This window comes from Populus nigra, chromosome 5, assembly GCF_951802175.1.
Source record: "Populus nigra chromosome 5, ddPopNigr1.1, whole genome shotgun sequence".
NCBI lineage: Eukaryota > Viridiplantae > Streptophyta > Magnoliopsida > Malpighiales > Salicaceae > Populus > Populus nigra.
In genome coordinates, this window is record NC_084856.1 from 18,109,838 (window position 1) to 18,126,750 (window position 16,913).

Below are 16,913 nucleotides of genomic sequence, written 5' to 3' on the forward strand. Positions count from 1 at the left end.
TCAAATTTGAACTGTATATAGTCACGGGATAATTCCCAATATCCAGCAAGAAGGCTTGTTAGTTTCGTACTCGCTTTAAAATTGTGGCACGTAATTCTCATGAGAGCTGTGTTAATAAAGGTTTCCACGGGACACACGTGGGAATTAGGCTCATAATTGGTTATGATTATGGCATGTGGCGCTCGAATGGGCAAGGGGTGCTCGGGACAGCAAAGTTGAAAATAAGCTACACTTATGGAGCGTTTGGGAACGCAGTTGCGGCTGTGGTTGCGTTCCCAAAAAATGTGAAATAATTTTTTTGTTAAAATTTAATATGATTTATATATTTTGAATTATTTTAATATATTGATGTTAAAAATAATTTTTAAAAAATAAAAAAACATCATTAGCATGTATTTTAGCACGAAAAGTTATTTGAAAAGCACCCGCAACCACACTGCCAAACACGCTCATATTTTGGACACAGGTAGATCTATATTGTTAGGCGCGTGGCGAGGCAAAAATCTATAAGGTTAGGTCATAGGTGCGTAATCCCACCCCGATGGTGTCACGGTCAAGAGTATTTAAAATTTGATATGGTCTAGAATTTTACAAGTTTTATCTAGCTAATTATAATTTTAAGTTTGAATTATTTAAAATTTAATTAAAATTCTAAGTTATCAGAGCCAACTCACTAGATTAGGTCAGATTTTATACACATGGTTAGGTGTTTATTTAGATAAACTTGTATAAATTATACTATAAATTAAAATTATAACAGGAAAGGTTTGTGATGATTTTATTATGGTGCAAAATGTCAGCGCATTGAAGACACGTTGCACTCTGGATCGCTGTCGTGCAATGATGTAACCAGCTTTAATTACATCAAGCAAATGGCCTTTTAATGGGGTAACAAGGCATTTTCCATGAGATTTATTTGATATTATGCAATTAATTGATGTTATTATGGTCCATTGACTTTTTTATGGTTAAATTACATAGATATCCTTAAAATATTTACACATAGACAAAGGATGAAAGGGCCTTTTGTGTCATTTCTTGTTTTTTTTAAAATATACAATTACTTTGTTACCCTTCAAATAAAAAAAAATAAAGAATGAGTCAAGGGGTGTTTTTATATTTTTCATCATGGTTATTTTGTTGTCGTCTATTTGAGTTATGAGCAAATTAGTATTTTAATGTCTCCAAGGGACATAGCGTAGTGGCAAAAAGCTTGAGATTTGCACAATAGGTTTCGAGTTCGAGTCAGGGCGTGCACCTCTTGTAAAAGCCTGGGACAGCCGAGTTTTTTCTCACTCATCTGGGCCCACAAAGTGCCCTTTATGGAGGATGGGGTTTTCTCGAATTCAAAAAAAAAAAACTAGTATTTTAACATATAATAATTAAAAAAAAAAGCTATTGACACGTATTCTGATGGCCATGTCGTTTGAAGCATTTAGTGACAGTGAAGCTGGTAAGGTGACATGCATATCAAAATCCGTGACGGTTTGGTGCCGATGGTGTTTTTTTCTCCTCTCTTTTTTTTCTCTCTTATCTCCTTGTAATTCATGTGAGGTTAGCTAAATTTCAAAGTTATCATCTCATTTAATTATTAATTTAATTTTGGTGTGCATTCTTTTGATTGATATTCATTTATTTATTTATCTTAGATTATTTATTATTTATTTTCATTCATTTTTATTTACTTTTTATATAAAATATAATATTCATTCTCGTGATTGATGTTTTTTATCCTTTTTTGATTTGTTTATTTTTTTTAATATTGTCCCTCGCCATTATATTTCATTTATTTAGCTTGTTTTTAAAAGCTAAATAAACTCTTTATATGTTTTTTTTTGCTTTGATCTCTTTTTCTAGGTCATTTTTTAAAATTTAATTTTTTTTAATCCCAACCTCATATCACGAGTGATGGGTTGGGAGAGTTAACCCGGGTTGACTCAAATTTTTTAAGTTGCAGGTTAACGAAGTTAAATTGGGGTGACATAGGGTTTTTTCCAATATTTGTTTATTTAACTTTTATTCTTTTTTTACAGATTATTTTTAAAAAATTAATTTTTTAATCTCAATCTCATGTCGTGGGTGACATGCTAGTATCAAGTCAATCTATATTAACTCAAAATATCATCATGTGGGGTCAAAAAAAACAATCTCTTTAAAAATATAATGGGACAGGTAAACAGTGATTGACGAAAAGCTAAGACTAAAACTTAAATCCAATACAACATATCATCAGAACAATTGACAAAAAATAAATATATGTTTTTAATTAAAACGTGCGAGGAAATAATTGGGGGGGGGGGGATGAAAATTTGGATGGACGTGCCAATAATCTACTTTTTTGGAAGGAAAAAAAAAAAGTGGAAATGGCTAAGGAGGGAATCAAGGAGGAAAACTTTCCTACCTAGTCCCATCAAATTAGAGAGTAACCACTAGCTCGAGAAAAAACAAAGACAAAAAGAAAATCGATCCAACTTAAAAGAATGTGAAGATTATATTAAAAAAAAGGTCCAACCCGGTTAATACTTTGAATTTTTTACATGTTATCATTTTAAATTTTTTTTTATTTCAGAAAATCTCATTCTCAAAAGTGTATTTTATGAATTTAGATGAAGGAGTAAAATCTTGATTATCCTAGATTTTTATAAGAGATACACGTCCTGACTCGAACTTGAGACATGTTATGCAGATCTCAAACCTTTTGCTACCGCGCTACGTTTCGTAAGAACACAAAAAAATCTGTCAATTTCTCATCTTAAAACATTATATAGAAAATTCTATATAACATATAAATCACACATTTTATGTCTATATGGAAAATCCTGAGGAAGGCATAATTTCCCTTTCCTGACCAAATATACAATTACCAATAAAGAGAAGTTAAAACTGTCCTCTGATTTTTATAAGTTTTGTATGAGCGATTTTGTTAAAAGGAAACGAGCACTTTTATATCACTTGTTTTTTTATAAGTTTTGTATTGCACTTTTAGTTGTTTTTTTAAAGTATATTTTAATTAAAAATATATTAAAATAATATTTTTTATTTTAGTTTTGATATTAACATACCAAAACAATCTAAAAACACATATTTTTTTTAAATAATTTTTTTAAAAACATAGTATCAATGCAAAAACAAACACCTTCTATCTCGTGACCTGCTTTAAAATATCAAACAAACTTTCTTAAAAAATGAAAAATAACAATGATGCTTTTGAATCATGTTTTTGTGTTTGCTGGGAATAGCTTGTATTCACCTTTAACACTCCTCAATCACTCTATATACTGTAAAATTCTTTGCCTCCCATGAAAAAATGGAGGTAATTCATCGCTAGAAAAAAGAAAATCATGACTCAGTGCCTACTGACAAGCATATTCATAAAAAGGATTTGTAAAGTGAAATTAATTTTTTTATTTTAAATTAATATTTTTTTAGTATTTTCAAATATTTTAATGCTTCAATGTCAAAACTAATTTCTTAAAAAATAAAAAAATATTATTTTGATATTTTTTCTGAATAAAAAGCATTTTAAAAAACAACTGCAATCACACTCTGAAACACCCTCTAAAATCATCATTAATTTCACCAAAATAAATAAAAAAATATAGAAAGTTGAGGAAGAGTTATTCACCATGAAATTTAATTCTAACACACACAAGTCACGAGAGGGGGTAAGATGAATAAATAATGAAAAATAAAGTTTATTATTTATCAAGTAGTGCCGGTCCTGCAGGATAATCATTTGTGCAAGTCAGCATATATATATATATATATATATATATATATATTTGTTGGATCTACCTTGTGAAGCATCATTAAAGTTAGAAACCAAATTCATTGAGTTTTCCTAAACGAATTCAAAAACACCAAAATTACAGTTATTGTAGTCAAAGCCAAGTTATCCAAAAATTGTATTTCCTTTTTTTTCCTCATAACTTTCTCTCTCTTCCTTAAACATTTAAGGATTAAAGCGTGGAAAAAAAAAACTTAAAAGTGAATCGTAAAATTTCTAAATAACATGTACCGGAAATGAAAAAAGTGAAATTTGAAGAATCAAATTGAATGTTTTTATGCTATTGAATAGTATAGCATGAAAGTGTTCTTTATAGAAAATCGAGTCCTGGGTTTTGAAACTCCAGAATAATTTTTTGACCTATTTTTACTTCAAATCAATTTATCAACTCAAGATACCTTTTAATTTGTTCAAAAAACACAAATTCAAACCAACCCAATTTCCTTTTCAAGCTGTTTGAAATTCCATCCGATTCAAAAAATATTCAGGAATTAATTATATTCACAGTCCTTCTTGTTTAATATTTTAAATCAAACATAAAATGTAAAAATCACTAGATATACCAGCATCTTTGAGTTTCAACAGCCGTCTATCATGTAGTTGTCATGCAAAACCAAACATTCTCAGTTATATTAACAATTACTATGGAATTCTTTTTCATAAGCTGTTTGAAATAAATGTTAACAAAATAATAAGAAAATACTTTCAAATCGGTGGGAACAGTAAACTATTATTTAGTTATATTGGTTTTGTCCAAATAACTAGCTAATTTCTTTAATTTAAAAGCCCCATTCTAAATTTTCATATTTTTAGATTTGTATATAACTTGGCCTCTGGTTTTCAAGAGTGATGTTAAACATTCATAAAAAAAAAATAAGCACTTTACAGCTACTCCCTTTTTTATATTGTTTTTATTTTTAAAAAAATTACAATTTACATCATAGATCAATATAATTTTTAAATTTGAATAGAAATACTAAGCTGCCATCATATATATCATACTAGAAATACCTAGCATATCAATCAAACAAAATCTCTCATCATACTAGAAATACCTAGCATATCAATCAAACAAAATCTTTCTCTCTCCAGACATGATCTTCTCTCTTCTCATGATAATTTGAACTCAAATAAAAAATTAATCTAGTTTTTTTAATTGATTTTTCTTTTCTTGTGATGTATAGAGTTTTTTCATACATGATTTCTTTCTTCTCGCATTGCTAAGATCTCTCTATTGTTTAAAAAAAATCATTTTTCCTTGAAACCCTAAAAAAAAACAAGTTAAAGATTGTAGAAAACCTTGATTTTTTATTATTTGTTTGATTATTTCAATACATTAACGTTGCAAATCTCTTATTATTTGTTAATGATTAGATGGTTTATGATTTTTGTTTTTCTTCCATGTAGCTCTTTCTCTTTTGTGTTTGGGTTTTTAAGACTTTTTTATAGTGGTCACCGCTAGTTTTTGTGTAATGATCAAATAATGATTGTTGCTACATGTGAGAGAAAGGATAATGGATTGTGGAGGCGTGTGAATGTTGTTAATGTGAGATTGTCAGTGTAGTTTTGATCTAAAAGAGACGAGAGTTGATCAACGATAATAGTTTTCAGAGTAGAAAAAAACAGTGCAGGGTGGCCGTGAAGGAGGGAGTGGGGGCTAATTATACCAGGACGAGGTTTCATGTATATACTCATGACTTGTCACCTAACTTAGTAAAACTAGCAGGTCTTTGTTTTTTTTTTTTATCTACTTGTTTGCAATCATATTCAAAATGAACTAACCACTTTAAAAAGTCTACAAGTATTGCACCAACAATAACAACATACATGTTTTGAGATCCTCTACGTGCATGATCCGTCACAAGTGGATTTATAAGCATTTCATAATGCATATCTTCTCCATTTATAAAGATCAATCAATGAACTTGATTCATAAATTAAGTCGATAATGAATTTATTATAGATAATTTAGTCATTTTAAGGCCTGGTAGAAGGAGACCTTGTACAAATTGGGGAAATTAGTTGGAACAATCTCTTAAGGTCGAGGGTCGTTGTAGATTTGTAGAATCATTGATTATTAGTTTTAAAACTAAGAAGCTTGGTTTTATGTCATGGGCTAGTCTCAAATATGAAAAATTTAAGGACTTTTATATCTTCATAAAGATTAGGATCATGTTGAAATTGGTTGTCAAATGTCCATTAATAAATGATAATGGTTTGCATCAGTAAAAGATTAGAGTAGCAAAATCTTAGTTTGGAGATATAAAAGGTAGGGTGACAAATATAAATCTAGATTGGTTTCATAGATTTGGTGGTGGTCGATATCAAGCGGAGTGAAACGTTATAAGGAGTGGTGTATGAGAGTGAAGCATGAGCATGATCAATTACAAAGCGATTCAAGAAAAAGAAAAATCTATAGTGGAATTGACGCAGATAAAAATACAAATAATAAAACAATAAGTTAGAAAAACAAAATTAAAATTGAAAAGTGTTGTCACACAAATTAATAATTCATACTTTTATTACTGGATATTTATCTTCAAGTATTATATCCCGTCAAAAGATTGACAGCTTTTTTAAATAAATCCAAAAATAAATGAAAGACAATAAAAATCCTTAACAAACTAGTAAAAATAAAATTACCAGGTATAATATTTAATTTTATAAACTAAATAAAAAAAATAAGAAAACAAATAACTTTTCACAAAATCCCTCTAACACGGGTCTTCATGTTTTGGAAAGAGCTTGTCCTTAAGTTTGAATCGTTATAATTTAGATATTGTGTATGTTCACTTACGACTCACCAATTCATTTTCTTTTTTTATTTTCATGGGCATAACAATTTTAGATATTAATTTCAATCAATTCACGTTAAACTTTCATGAGAAACAACAATTAACATATTATTTATATTTTATTGGCTTGTGGAGTAATGAATTAGAAACCTCAAACTTGCTTCTTCAATTTGTGTTGCATCTGTATAATCTTTGAACAAGTTTATTTTTGTGATAACAATAAGCCTCTAATTAAAATAATCAATATAACCTAATTTAATTAAAAAAAATTTGTTGAACACCTTCTATTTTCTTTTTGCACTTAACTTTTAATCTGTCAACGAGGACACTATTAATAACATTATCATTACCCTTACTATCATTGTTCATGACATCATCATCATCATCAAAATAAAAATGATAAATTGATAGAGTATATCAATCTACATTTATTTCATCACAAATAGGATCACCAGAATCTCCATGATACTTATCTCAATTAAGAAGTTGTTTTATTTACGGTGTGTTTGGGAACGCGGTGCAAACCACGTTCCTTTAAATTTTATTTTTTTTGCTTAAAATAATTTTTTTATATTTTAAATTTTTTTTCATGTGCTAATGTCAAAAATATTTTTTTTAAAAAAAAAACTTTATTTTTATGCATTTTTAAGCGAAAAACACTTTGAACCACCACCACCACCACAATCCCAAATGCACCCCTACTCACGCTTATGAAATAGGTTCTTAAAATTACCAATGGGCTTGTGATCAATTTCTCGCGATCCCTTGGGCTCGTCACCTCTGCTAACTTATTAGTTAATTTTGCAATTTGTCTTTGTATCTTTTCTATCACTAATTCCTAAACACCTTTCTTCAATCATGCAATCTGTATTTGCATGTTTTCTATCGCCAATTCTTAAATGTCTCTTTCTTAAAAAGGAACCTCCTCATCTTCTTCTGCACAAATACGTCTTATTCTGCTACATCTTCCAACAATTGTTTTTCCAACACGCAACAAGAAAATAATCATTAGGATTTGATACCAACTTACACAAATGAAAAAAAAAGATAACAAATTATAAAGGTAAAATTAAGGCCATATTGGGTCATCACACAAAATTTCAATTCATGATTTTACTACTATATATTTCTTTTTAAGTAATCTATCTTACCAAAGGTTTACAACTTCTTAAATAAATAAAAAAACTAACTTGAATAAACAAGAAAACCTGAAAGTAAAGTAAAGAAAAAACAATAAAAGTCATAGACAAGTTAGATTTTTTTTATCAAGCATGATATTTAATTTCTTAAGCTGAATAGAAAAAAACAAAAAACAAATAACATTTCTTAAAAATCCTCCTGTATCAAGAATCAAGTTAGCCTCCTGACCCAATGCAGTTTAAGTTTCTTTTTTGTTGTTGGATATCAAGGTTTGAGTTAAAATGGTGGTGACTCATTTTTTTTAATGATAAAATTGTAATTTTTAATAAAAAAAGATATCCAATCATTAATTGAAATATAATAAGAATCCTAAAAGTAATTTGATATTTTTTATTGATTCCTTTTTTGCGCTCGTTGATAAAGATGCAATGTGTTATAAACTTTTAAACTTTATGATGTAACTTGTAATTTTTGAAAACAAAATAGAGATAACGTGGAAAAATAACTATACTATAAGATGCCTGGTGTGATTTTTCAAAAAAAATAAAAAATAAATTCAAGAGTGCGTATAAGCAACTAGTTTTATGAGATCCATTATCAGGTCTTACTAAGTGCTTGTTTGTCTTTAAGGTTACATGTGTAGTGCAATCTCGAATACAAATGGGTCTTAAAAATTACAATAAAGGTTCATGAAAACAAATGATGCACCGTTTACCTTCATAAAGACCTTTTGACCTTTATACCCGTTTCCATTTATATTGGAAGCAAATCTCAATATAGTGTTTAAGAGTGTGAAAGTTTATGCTTCTAGGTGTATTCTTGCTTTTAAACGCGTTTTAAAAGTGAGTTTCATTTAAAAAAGCATTAAGATGATAATTTTTAAGTGTTTTTCGATAATTTTGATGTGGTAATATAAAAATTAAATAATTTTTTTTTAAAAAATCATTTTAATATATTTTTAAGTGAAAAGGTACCATGTATTATAATACCAAACACACCACATCCATTTCCATTCCCATTGAAGAAAGGTTTTTTTTTCTATTTTCTTTTGACTGACATCCATTAAATGAAGTAAATAGATCATAAAAAAATAAAATTTTATGTTTACCAAACAATGTTGATCAAAATAATCTTAAAAAGAAAATTACACAATCCATTTTAAATATATATCTAACACTATAGGTGTAATAAATTATATATATATAAATTTGGGTATGACGGTCCAAGATTATGCCACCTTCACCTCCATACTTGAATAATTCGGGCAATTAATAATTTTATCAATCTTCACCTCTTTTTTCATGGAGATAGAAGTCAATCCACCGCCGTCTTCATAAAAGCTGTGTTTGTTTCCTGAAAACTAGTTTTGAGGAAATTATTTTCTAAACTTTCCTGTATTTGTTTGCCATTAGAAAAGTTGGTCAACGAAAAATACTTTCTGGTCAAAGAAAAATTTGGCTTGGTTTCTATAAAAGTGTTTTCCTTATATTTTGGACGGAAAACACTTTCCACAAGTTGTGAAAAATTTAGAAATGTCGTATTATTTGCTGATTATATTAAATTTGGTCCTCAAACTTTTAATTGCTATATATATATATTGAATATTTGTTTTTCAATTTCACCCCTTAGAATTTAATTTTTATACTAATTTTGGTCCTTATTTTTATAATTGTTATTTGCTTTTTCCTTATCATTTTTTAATTAAAATTTTTGATGTATCAAGTTTGATCATCGTTCTTTTGATTGTTACTTATTTTTTTTGAAATAATTTATGAAATGTTTATTATTATTATTTTAATTTCTTCATATTTTTATTTTTTTATTTTTTAGATTTGATCTCTATTATTTTGATTATTATTTATTTTATTTGAGATAGTTTATAAAATTATATTTTTTTTCAATTTCATTCTCATTCAACTTTTTTATTTGTAATATTTGTTCCTCATTATTTTAATAAACTTGAAAAAAATAAAACATTAATAAGTTATTTTCTAACTTATTTTCTATGACATAACCAAATACTGGAAAATATTTTCCAACTTATTTTTCATCACAATATCAAACATTGAAAAATAATTTATTTTTTTAGAATTCACTTTTTCAGAATTTACTTAAAAATAAAATTACTTTCTAACAAATAAACGGATTCTAAGTTAAGTGGAGACTACCCCTGTATCTTTTATTAAAATAAAAACACAAACACTCCTAGTTTTTTTAAAATTTGTTTTCATTATTCGTTCTCTCATAATTTTATCATTTTTTTAATGCACCCTTCATTTTATTTTTTAAGTTTTTCAATTTCGTCGGCTACAAAAGCAAACCTGGCATTTTGAAAGTAAAAACCTAGCTTTTTTTTTTATAAAAAATTGCAGTTAATTATCTATCATTTCCTGTTCTATCACAATTTAATCATCTTTTCCCAATACACCCTTCATTTTTTTGAAGTAATTCAATCTCATCCACTGCAACAAATTTGGCATTTTGAAAGGAAAATCTGAGCTCTTTTAAAAACATTATAGCCAACTCTAGTTAAGTAACTGATATATAATTTTTAAAACTAAAAAATCTTAAACACAAAATAATAAAACCGACAAGAACTAAAAAATATCACCTACCTTACATATATAAGGATGTTTGTTTACGAGGTTGAATTGTATTTTAAAATTTAAGTTAATTTTTTTAAAATTTTTTAATATATTGATATTAAAAATAAAAAAATATTATTTTAATATATTTTTAAATAAAAAAAATTAAAAAACAAGTTCGAAACAGTCTCACAGTCTTCCTACCTCGTGTTTTCGGTTTTTTTTTTTTCACTACTTATTGCCGACGTTGTCCGTACACCACCATCAGTGCTTCATTAAAAAAAAAAAAAAAAAATTCCAAAAAATTCAAATCTTTGCGCCTCTCTAGAAACTGAAATTTCAACCTACCGAAAGAGAAAAAACCCTATCTCCCCGCGTCAATTTCACGCTTTTAAAAAACAAAAACACACACTGTTCCTCCCTCCCTCCCTCTCCAAGACTCGAATCCGGATCCTTCGAGTTCGATCCAAAATAACCAAGCTCTCTCGCCATCACTTGGTTAGTTCTCTCTAGAAAATCAATCAATCAATAATGAGGAAAGGAGCCAAGAGAAAGAGAATCCAGAAAGATTATAGTGAAGACGAAGCTGCTGCCGTTCCCGCTCAAGACAACCACAAAACCACCGAATCCACGAAACCACCTACTAGAGCTAAGCCAGTAAAGGCATCCAAACCCGAACCCGAATACTTCGAAGACAAGCGCAACTTGGTATTCTAATCTTTCACTTCCTCCCATTATTTTGTTTCAATTAGTTTATTTTGTTGGATTTTAGAAATTAATTAATCTAAGCTTTTTCTTTCTATATATTGAAAAATATAGGAATAATTTGTTCAATTTCTGTTTGTTAATAGGTTTTTAAAAATGAATGAAATCGGATATTTTTTCGTAGGGTTAATTATATTGTTAACCAATGAGTCAATTAATTAAACAGTGGAAAAAGCTTAGCTTTGAGTTTAAGGTTAATAGCTGCAGTTTGTTAGTTTAGTTTAGTTTTATTTTTTTCTTAATTAGGTTAAAATTCTTGAACTGTGTAGTAGTGCTTTTATAGTAAGGGTAGTTTGGATTTTTTTTGTTGAATTTTTTGAGTACCGTATTTTTTTTTTTTTAGCTGGTCAATTAAAAAAATTAAGCATTGTGAAATTGTTTTCTTATGCAGGAAGACTTATGGAAGGAAATATTCCCTGTCGGTACAGAGGTTAGATTTTTTTTATCCTGTTCTTTGCTTTGTTGGTTAATTAATTATGTTGCTTATAGCTTACAATATTTCTTTTTTGAACAGTGGGATCAACTGGACAAGGTTTACGGATTCAACTGGAATTTCTCTAATCTAGAGGTGGTTGTCATAAAATCACCTATATCTTTCACTGCGTAGATGGTTTTTAGTATGTGTGTAAACTGAAACTACTGCTCTGACTGGTCAGAATGCATTTGAAGAAGGAGGTGTTCTACATGGGAGGAAAGTTTACCTTTTTGGGTGTACAGAGCGTGAGTTACTTTCTAACTTGAAACCTTAATTTTTTTCTAAGTCTTTGTGCCCAGGCTTCTTTAAATAGCCAAACATTACTTTCTTTTTTGCTTGATTTTCCCATGCCCTGTCCTTTTCTTTTGCCATATGAATCTTATTTTGTTTCTTTGGTTTCTTCAGCTCAACTGGTCCCTTTCAAGGATGATAGCCTATTAATCTACATACCTGCAGTCGTGGCGGTAAGTTTACTGAAACAGTTACTTTTGCATGCACTCTGATATATGTATGTTCACCTATGAAACACATTTTCTTATCACATATTTTTACGTTGGTTTGTTTTCATGATGAAAGTAACATGGGTTTTTCTTTACTTAATTTGATAAAAGGTTTAGCTGTGTCCGGTTATGGCTTTACGTTGTCCCCACCTTTACACCTACTTAAATCTCATATAACAAGGATCTCAGGTTTCAGAAGCCCTAGATATATATGTCCGAGAAGTGCTTCCATGCATTAAAGCACAATCCAGGAGTGAAAAGGTCATAGCGCTCATAGACATTCTACATTTCCTTTATGGTAATAGTGGGATCACAGATCTCTCCTTTTGAACTTGGCAAAGTGAGAATGGTGGTTCTACAATTGTCCCTACCTTTACACCTAGTTAAACCTTTTATAAGATGAACTTAAAAGGAAGCCTATGTTTTACTACGAAGATGTCCATTTTGTGCTGTTCTCAAGGCCAGAGATTAAGAGCTTGAGAATTTACCTCTTAGATTGTTACTTTTCCCAACACCACATTTTTTCTTCCTAAGAGTTGTTTCATCACATATTTTATTATCTGTTATAATTTCAGAAGTACAGTTGCAGATTGGTGTTGTTGTGAAGACAATATCTCTAGTCTTTGTTTCCTTGAAAAAGAAAATAAAAAAATAAAAATCCTTTATATTAATCGAGGCGTGTCATTTCTTGCTGCTGCCTTTCTATTTATTAAACATCTTCTTTTACAGGTTGCATCTCCTTTCCCTCCTTCTGATAAGATTGGAATTAAGTCGGTTCAGAGGGAGGTTGAAGAAATAATTCCCATGAAACAAATGAAAATGGATTGGGTTCCTTATATACCTCTGGAAAATAGGTATCCAAATTTTATATTCCAACTTGCATTTCTATATGATTTCATGGAGTTTCTCTTTTCCCAATTTTTTTTTTACTTGTATATTTTGCTCAATGTCTTTTTTGCATCTCAAATCCTTCTCCAGAGAAAGTCAAGTTGACAGACTGAGACATCAAATATTTATTCTGAGTTGCACTCAGAGAAGGTACCTTGCTGCCCTCTCAATCTTCCTGTACACACACGATATATCATTTCTATTGTTTTATATGAGGTTGTTTCTTACCCTATAGTTATTACTTAAAAGTTCTTTTGGCTGCCTTTTTAATTTCCTCGAGCTGTATGTATGGAGAACTGTTCCGATTGGTTTTTGTATGTTGATTTTTTATGGAGCTCTGCTCTGATTTGTTTTTGTATGTAGATTCTCGGTTATCAGGACAAACTGCTCTTTAAGTTCTTTATTGCTGTCCATTTTCATTGCATATGTTGATATCACAGTTTGTTCTTAAATAATCGTTACAAGCATACATGGTGCTCAAATGTCTCATGGGCATTTCTGGACAACTTGTTTGGTACTTTTTTTGGATGATCCAGTTCCCAGATCTCAGTTCCTGCTTTTGAGAACCATTATCACAGTTTGGTCTTAAATACATGTTATAAGCATGCATGGTGCTCACATGTCTTAAGGGCATTTCTGGACAACTGGCTTGGTATTTTTTTAGATAATCCAGTTCTCAGTTCCTACTTTTGAGAACCATTATTATATTATTTATTTAACAGAAATAACTTCACTTTTTGCTATATTTTGGTTTCTCATTTTACATTTTTTCTTGGTTATATATACCTTTTCTTATGGCAGTTGGATGACATTCTGTTCAATAGATGTTTAAGTGTGATATGAAGAAAATAATGAGACATAAAGACACATCTGGGCTTGTTTTTTAGCAAAATAGAAGCTAGAGGAATCAACATTTTTATGTTCATAGATCTGCTGTTAAACTTACAGCCAGCATGTTGTTATTGCACAATAAACTTGAGAACTTAAGACTCCGGCTTCCTTCAGCAGAATATTTTATAACCTTTTCACTTTTTAAACTTCATTTCTGGTTCTCCGATTCATTAATCATTGGAAGTTGATGCACACATAAGCATACCATATTTTATGAGAAATATTCAGGTTTGTAGTGTTTTGTTGAAATTTTCAGATACTATGATGTTTGTGTATCCTTACGTGTGTCTATTCCTGTTGCCTGTGCACATGGATTGCTTGCAGGGCCGCTTTGAAACATTTGAAGATAGATCGGATCAAGAAATATGAGTACTGCTTACCTTGTGAGTTTTGAGGAAATTTCAGATATTTAGATTGCTGTATTCCACACAAACTTCTTTTTACGTTAACAGTGTTGTGAAAATAATGGAACAAAGTGCTCTCTAAGTTCTGATGAGTAGAAAAAGTTTGTGGCCACAACTCTTATTTTCTGAACAATGTTTGACTGCTTGCTAGATTAATCAGAGCAGAGGATAATACAGCTCATGTATTAGATTTTAGTGTTCTGTCATCTTTTATTGCTAATGTATAGGGAACTGTTCTATTCCTCTGACATGCTTCCCTTTTTTGACAGATTTCTACAACCCCTTTAAGGAAGATGAGCTTGAGCAGAGCACCGAGGTTCAGATAATTTTCCCATCAGAACTAAAGCCGGTAAGTGAATAGCATGTAAGAGAAACAAATTGATGGAAACCAAAACCTTTGGATGTTGATGGATTGCATGATTTGAGATTGGTTCAGAAATTACAGTCTATGGTTAATTAAGCAAACTGCTGTGCTTAGTTTAGTTGTGATGATAAAGGTAGCACTGATATACGATTCACTAAATTGACCTTCTATCATTAATAACTGCAGATTTTCTGTGAATTTGATTGGGAACTTGATGAACTTGAGGTAAGAGTTCTATTTCTGATGTTTTTTTCTTTGTTTAACCTGGATGGTTTTTCATGAAGTTTCTCTTTTCACGTCTTCTGTCTTTTGAATGTATCATAACCACTGTGACATTTGAAATCATGGGAGAATTGGTTTGAACATGTGGTTACACCACTGTGGAGCTGGATTCTCCTGCATATTTGAAGGAATGATGTAGAAATGGTGTTATGCTTATGATCATATTCTCACCTCCTCTTGTGATTATTCTTGTCCTATCATTGCTCAACTTTGTCAAAATTCTTTCCCGAACCACCACACTACCCCCTGCAAAGAAAGTACAATTAATTTATATTAAGATTTACCTATCAATCTGCAGGAGTTCACTGATAAACTGATCCTGGAGGATGAATTATCTGAAGATCAAAAGGATGCCTTTAAGGTGAATTTTGTTAAATATATTTGAATATCTCATCATTTCATCTTATTTTTGTTAATAATTGAACCTTGCATTTTTGCTTTCTTAGGAATTTGTTAAAGAGAAAGTTCGAGAAGCAAAGAAAGCTAACAGAGAGGTAACTTGTTTGGTTCTGTTTGGTTTGGGAGCATAAGTAGGCAGTCTTTGATCTGCTTTCTAACAAGTTTTCTTTGATGCAGGCAAGGGAAGCCAGGAGAAAGGCCCTGGAGGAAATGAGTGAGGAAAGTAGACGAGCATTTGAGAAGTTGAGGTTTTACAAGTTCTATCCCGTGCAAACACCTGATACACCTGACATATCAAATGTGAAGGTAAAGCATTGTCCACAAGGACATGCAAAAACAGCTTTTGATTAATCAGAGTTTGTTTTTCTATTCTGATTGTAGTTCAATAGCTAGCAACCTTTGTGATTGCCTGTTCAGTTTCCAAGTAGTTGGAATACAAAGTTATATGAGGACATTATTCAAGTCAAACATATTATCCCCTTGTCTATCTGTCTAATTAGCTTATTTTGGATTTCATATTCCAAATATGAGCCTCTTTCAAATCCTGTGTGCCTGTTTCATTTTATGATCAGAGCATGCATATTGTCCTTGAATTAGGCATACAGGCCTGTCTTACCTCTATGAGTTTTGTATTGTTTCTGGTATTATCTCTGGTGTATGCAAAAACACCCAAATAGTCAGGGTTCCATTATTTAAAGCAGTTCCATATTGAATATGCTTTCTGTGGGAAAATTCTGTGGACCAAGGTCTTTTGTCTTTTGAATGCTACAACTTTTAGGGAATGAGAAATTATTTATGCGTGGGTTTCAAGTTTAGATTGTATGATTAAGGTTTCTTTTATACCCCATCACGTCCCACAGTTTTGTCAATCTACCGTTCCAACTTCTCAAGGGAACATCTTAAATTTTCCATTCATTCTCTCAATTTCCAAGTATTAATAGATTGTCCCGGGTCAACAAGGATAGTACATGCAGACCTTGCATTTTCTCTTTCCAGAAAGTGGATTATCTGATTTCCTTGTGATTTTTGCAATTTTTCCTTGCAGGCATCCTTCATAAACAGGTATTATGGGAAGGCTCATGAGGTTCTATGAGTGGATACATCTAGGACAAGCGTGACAGTTTGAAGCCTGCTTTGGCTGCAAAGAATCAAATTTGAAGATTTTGTTCACTATGAAGATGGGAGTCATGCCTCTGGGGCCTCGTTATAATCTTCAACTTTATCAGTCTAGGTGTCTCAGGGCATGTAAACTTTTTAGTTTCAGAATTTTTTTGACAGTCAGCACATGGTACTCTAGCAGGCATTTGTAAGATAACACTGTTGAGGGCTATCACATTTTCCAGTTATAGAGTTGCAGGTGGTGAAATTCACCTGTTGCTTGGATCTCTCGGTTGTTTCCCCCCATACATTTTGTTCTGATATAATTAGTTTTATTACCAGAAGTTTAGTCGCGAAACAATATGATTTATAGTATTTCAACTCTCTGTAATAAATGACCGCAATGCATTGGCTTGCGTTCTAAATTTGACCGGTGGTCTGAGGACTTGAGCAAAATTAAAATCTTATTGGTGTGTTAGGTGAACCATTATTTTGGCTATTAGGCCTCGAGATTTATACTCTTAGAGTTCAAGGGAAATG

At 30.5% G+C, this 16,913-nt stretch overlaps 1 protein-coding gene across 1 annotated transcript; it reads left to right on the top strand.

Annotated features, from left to right (window-relative positions):
• Positions 1–10,590: 10,590 nt before the first annotated feature.
• Positions 10,591–16,717, top strand: LOC133693966 (protein HEAT INTOLERANT 4-like). Its single transcript, XM_062115359.1, has 14 exons — positions 10,591–11,015; positions 11,464–11,502; positions 11,587–11,640; positions 11,729–11,792; positions 11,953–12,011; positions 12,777–12,901; positions 13,026–13,085; positions 14,151–14,209; positions 14,500–14,579; positions 14,781–14,819; positions 15,175–15,237; positions 15,323–15,370; positions 15,453–15,581; positions 16,321–16,717. Exons 1-14 carry the CDS (start codon positions 10,839–10,841, stop codon positions 16,366–16,368), a joined length of 1,044 nt encoding a protein of 347 aa, XP_061971343.1. The 5' UTR covers positions 10,591–10,838; the 3' UTR covers positions 16,369–16,717.
• Positions 16,718–16,913: the final 196 nt, after the last annotated feature.

Coding starts and splice junctions, on each gene's coding strand:
- LOC133693966 (XM_062115359.1), top strand. CDS start 10,839: ATGAGGAAAGGAGCCAAGAGAAAGAGAATCCAGAAAGATTATAGTGAA. Junction 11,793..11,952: donor CCTTTTTGGGTGTACAGAGC/GTGAGTTACTTT, acceptor TGGTTTCTTCAG/CTCAACTGGTCCCTTTCAAG. Junction 12,902..13,025: donor TATATACCTCTGGAAAATAG/GTATCCAAATTT, acceptor ATCCTTCTCCAG/AGAAAGTCAAGTTGACAGAC.